We start from the raw sequence: 4,621 nt of genomic DNA, 5'->3' as shown, positions 1-4,621 counted from the left end.
TTTGCTGCATCAGGGGTGACACGGGCCATGGGAATGTGTGAGCAGAGACGACAGGGGAGGGGCTCCATGTCAGGCCACCCCTCCCAGACTGCAACGGCTATTGAGCATAACCCCTGGTTCTGCAGATGCTCTCATTTCTGGGCCAGCCCCACAGCCTGATTCTTCCGAACCAGTATCTGGCCTGGCCCCAGCTCCAGGGGTCGGGGTGGGGCAGGGTGGTGAGAGCGAGGTGCTCGGCCTGGCTTTCTCTCAGTGCTGTGGGCTCTATGGCCGCTTCCCCCAGCCCTTCCCCCCCAGGCACAGTGAGACAGAGCAGTACCTGTGGCAGGGGCTGGGGGCTTCTAGTCATGTGAAGCGGGGGGTGGGTCTTCAAGGCTGCCACGTGGAGCACTGCCCCTCCAGTCCTTGGGGCACCAGGCCAGATCTCCTGATAGCAAAGAGCCTGTACATCACGTTTGTTCTAATGTCCCCCTGTTGCCAGGGAACAAGGATCAATCAGAGACTCGGACACCCATGAGAAGAAAGGGGATTAACGGCACCGGGAGCCAGCAAAATTTCCTCCCTACCCCCCATGTCTGAGGGACGGATTCCCCCACCCAACCCCCGAGACAAAATCTCGTCTCTTCTCCAGTGACTCCCATCCCCTCTCCCACCATTGGGGAATGAACTCCTGCCCCCAGTCCTCTCAGTCCCCCCGAGAGCTGTTCTACCTCCCAACACAGCTGAGGATTCAGCTCCGCTCCCCAGAATCCCCTCAGCCGCCCTCGCCCCCTCCAGCTGCGGGGCTGGGAGGCTTTGGGCAGTAGTGCCGGGGGGTGAGAGGAAGTGGACACCTTTCCCCAAGGGATCCCCCATCCTTAACATGATGCCATGGACAGTAGCTCTGGGGAATGGGGCACTTAAGCAGCCTCCGCTGACTGACTTCTCCAGCTCTCCCAGAGCAGGTGGGGGCTGAGATAACATGATCCCAGAGCACTAGGAACCGGCTTGAGGCCCGGAGGGGATGAAAGGCTCACAGAGGTGGCTAGGGGAGTTGGCAGCCCCTAGCATGAGCAATGGCAGCGTGGTGTGTTGATGTGATGCCTGTTAGGAAATAGCCTTGCTGGAGAGCTGGGTCTGCCCTGCTTTGAGCTGCTCAGGGGACAAGCTGGCACCTACCAATGGCACCTGCCTGGGTTCATCCTCTCCTTGCTCCCAGGTCAGCGCGTGGGGATGGGATGGGAGTGACTGTCAATGGCCTGGAGGTGAAAGGCCCTGGGGTTCCCTCCCCAGTTGATCCCTCTTTGGTTACCTCGTCATCTAGCAGCTTGCCGGCTTCCCCAATGATGGAGTAGGTGAGCAGCAGCCCAGCCTGGCTGACATGGAGCAGGGGGTGATGTATGGCCTCCAGCGCCCCGTGAAGAAAATTTTTTTTCTGCTCTTCCGTGAATATCTCACCAAAGACCTAAAACCAACAGAATCAGAGCCCTTGCAATGGCTCAGAACCAGGCTCCAAATCCCTCTGGTGGCTCACAAGGTGGAGAAGAGTCCTGGGGCAGCCAACCTTTGGGGTCCCATGGACCAAAGAACCCCCTTCAGTAAGAGGCTGCAGGCACTGAGGCCTCCAATAGCTCTTTCTGGAGCAGGATTCAACCCAGGTGCCATGAGATGCTGGAAATGGGTCTCCGCACTTTGAAAACAGCTCACCCAGACACTCTACTGCTCCCAGCAGTGATATCTCCTGCAGCTCACCCGCTAGAGGTGAGGGGTCTTTTAGATCTGGGTCATTCCCACGCCTCACCCCACTGACATTCCCAGGAACCTCACATACTCTGCTGCAAATAAGTAGCAGGCTCTTGCCCTGTGTCCATGACACACTCACTGCAGGGGGAGACAGCTCCACACCTGAGCTGCTGCAATGCACCGGCAGAGAGTCCTTACCTCTCCCACCCTGGCCAGGTTTCTATAGCCCAGGCGCTCGGTATCCTGGAGCCCTTCCCGGCACCACAGCTCTCTTCCCTCGGTGATGTTGAGCCCTGGGGGAGAAAGACACACCCATTGGGGAGGTTTGGCATTCCGCTTTCACTGCCGGTTTCCGTCTGGGTGCACACTGGCCAGGGTCCTCGTGGCATCCACAGCCCAATGGAATCGCAGGGTCCATACCAGGCGGTTTAGTACCAGAAGGGGGATTTGTTTTAGTCATCACAGTAATCATGTGACCCTTAGAGTCATTGTGCTCTGGGAGTGGGTGCCTGTTAATGGTGGTGTCTAATACTGAGAACCCCCCACACCCACTGAAGTCAGGATCTGGCCCTGACTACCCAACTGGTGACATCCTACAAGCTTTGTGTCCTTCCCCTGTGGTCTCTGCTCCTACCCCTGCCCTCATGATGGGCTCTTTCCCTCCATGTCTCTCAATAGCTCTGTTCCTGTCCCCTCACAAGCTGGCTGCCCTGTGGGTGGGCTATTTCCCTGGGCTGGCGACAGAGCCGGGCTCTGAAATAAAGCAGCCAATTTCCCTGGCACTTTCACACTCATCTCCCTAATTCAGAGAGAGTGGAAGAGAAAGAGTCATCATCTAAGGTGGGATTGGTCTCAGAGGAGGGGGCTTCTTTCTGTAGGGTCCCATTGCCCAGCAGAGGGAGTCTCAAAGGAGGGGCCTTGTTACTATTGGGGTTCCTCTGCCCTTCTACAGTGGGTCTAAACAGAGAGGCCTTAGTCCTCTAGGCGTCCCAATGGCCAGCTGGAGCTAGTCTCCGAGAGGCTTGTTTCCATGGGGTCCCATTGCCCAGCTGGGTTCTTACCCCTCTTCTGCACCAGGAGCCTGTGCAGCCAATATATCCCACCCCTGGCTTGCCGGCTGATGTCCTCGGCTGGGTGGGATACATGGAGACCCAGCTGCAGCACAAAGTCGCCTGCCATGGAGAAGTCGGAGGAGGTCTGGTGGAAGGAGGAGGAGAGGGGAATCCATCAACCTTCTCCCTTCAGCTCTCCAGCGCCCCTGGGCCAGAGCTCTGCTCCCACCCCTCTGTAGGAGGCGCTGGGCGAGAGGAGCGAGAGCTCTCTGCCCCCATGGGAGCTTGGAGCAAAGGGACCAGGGCAAAGGCCCTCTATGAGCACTTACTGCCTACCTGCTCCAGAATAACAAGGGCCCTGAGGCCAGGCACAAATCTGCCAGCCCGTGGCCTATGGAACGCAGTCCCTTGCGGACCCAGGGGGACCAATTAGCCATGGGATGAGGAACTTGACTCAAGCCCTGACTCTGCAGGATGCTGGGGTCAAAGGTCACTTACGTCAAATCCAGGCAGGGAGGTGGCGAATTCGAGCAGGGCAGCGCTGCTCTGTATGGCCCTAGCTCTCTCCAGGGCCCTTTTTGATGGGATCCAGACATGGATGTGCTGCGGGAGAAGGAGGCAGGGGAGGGTCAGTGGGCAGGCGTACATGCTCTACAAACGAGCCTCTCCCGGTCCCCATGGGGCTTACACCTTGCGCTCAGGGTGGAACAGCTGACCCCTGGTCGCAGAGCTTGAAAAGGGGGTCCATGACACTGCCCACGTCTTGCTGAGCACAAGCTCATCGTCTCTCCAGGCTGGGACAATGGTCAGTCTTAGGGCTGGTCCGTTTGCCCTGAACCCCTGATCCATGAACAGCACGTCAGGATCAAGGCACATGCCCTGGACCCCAGACCCCAGCTGCAAGGGCCTTGGTAGGATGGATGGAACGGCCGTGAGGACAATCCCTCCGGGAACTGCAGTGTCCCTAGGACAGAAGAGCTGATTCCCTGAGGCTCCTCCTGTATCTCAGGGTCTCCCTAGAGAGGAGCCAGTGACTTTTCTCAGAGGCCCATGTCCTGCATCTCACAGGGGTTTCAGTCTCTCAGTCCCCAGCCAGGCCTGCTGCTCACTGTTAGTGCTTAATGCAATCTGGCAGAGCGCTGGCTGACAGTCCCAGCTCCTTCCCCCTGCACTGGCAGCTCTGGGAAAGTGTGGCCGGCTGGGTCCAAGCTGGAAGGACACAATGGAAATGTGGCTCTTCTAATATCTCGTTTGCTGCCCTCCCACGGGGTTCAGGGGCAATTCCACCCCAGACCGTCCCATTCTACTCACCTCCAAGAGGTGCTGCAGCTTCTCCAAGCTGGGGGTCTCGCTCAGCAGGCCCCTGAGCATGCTGTCCAGGCTCTGCAAAAAGCTCTTGTGGAGAGCCTGCAAGAGGAGGGAGCACCCGCCAGTCAAGGGACATGGGGCCACACCAGTCAGGGGACAATTAGGAGGATTCTCTAGGAGCCCTGGCAAGACTCAAAAGGCACATCCTGGCCTCTCCCATTCACATCACTCCAGAGAGACTAAGCAAAAGTTCATGGCCGGATGCCTGCTGCCTCTTCAATCCTTGCTCTTAGCAGTTCTCTGCACAGCGCCTGGTACCCAGCAGACTATGGAACAGCCAAACTGCAGTGGGTGGGAAGTAGGATCCCCGGGAGAGTCCAGGCAGCAGAGCACAGAATGAGGAGAGGAGGGAAGGCTGGGATCAGCCACGGAGGGGTAATGCAATCCTCTCTGGAGGGAAGGGGCCCCCACTGCCAGTTTCTTGCGGGCCTGTTCCCAGCTCTGCTCACCCCTCCCCTATTCTCAGCAGCTCTATCAAA

At 58.2% G+C, this 4,621-nt stretch overlaps 1 protein-coding gene across 1 annotated transcript; it reads right to left on the bottom strand.

Annotated features, from left to right (window-relative positions):
* Positions 1–2,559: 2,559 nt before the first annotated feature.
* On the bottom strand, positions 2,560–4,299 carry LOC135980228 (maestro heat-like repeat-containing protein family member 7). The gene is made up of 3 exons (XM_065580270.1): positions 4,086–4,299; positions 3,273–3,377; positions 2,560–2,919 (listed from the first exon to the last, which is right to left on the bottom strand). The coding sequence occupies exons 1-3, from the start codon at positions 4,143–4,145 to the stop codon at positions 2,695–2,697; spliced, it is 390 nt and encodes a 129-aa protein (XP_065436342.1). The 5' UTR covers positions 4,146–4,299; the 3' UTR covers positions 2,560–2,694.
* Positions 4,300–4,621: the final 322 nt, after the last annotated feature.

The sequence above is a fragment of the Chrysemys picta genome, unplaced genomic scaffold (assembly GCF_011386835.1).
Source record: "Chrysemys picta bellii isolate R12L10 unplaced genomic scaffold, ASM1138683v2 scaf2294, whole genome shotgun sequence".
Lineage (NCBI taxonomy): Eukaryota > Metazoa > Chordata > Testudines > Emydidae > Chrysemys > Chrysemys picta.
Note: the sequence above shows the minus strand (reverse complement) of the source record. Positions and strands in the feature narration are given on the sequence as shown.

Excerpts from the sequence above, each read along its gene's own strand:
- LOC135980228 (XM_065580270.1), bottom strand. The coding sequence starts at position 4,145 with ATGCTCAGGGGCCTGCTGAGCGAGACCCCCAGCTTGGAGAAGCTGCAG. Across the intron at positions 3,378-4,085 it reads AGCTGCAGCACCTCTTGGAG|CACATCCATGTCTGGATCCC; the intron begins GTGAGTAGAATG and ends CTTCTCCCGCAG. Across the intron at positions 2,920-3,272 it reads CCTCCCTGCCTGGATTTGAC|ACCTCCTCCGACTTCTCCAT; the intron begins GTAAGTGACCTT and ends TCCTTCCACCAG.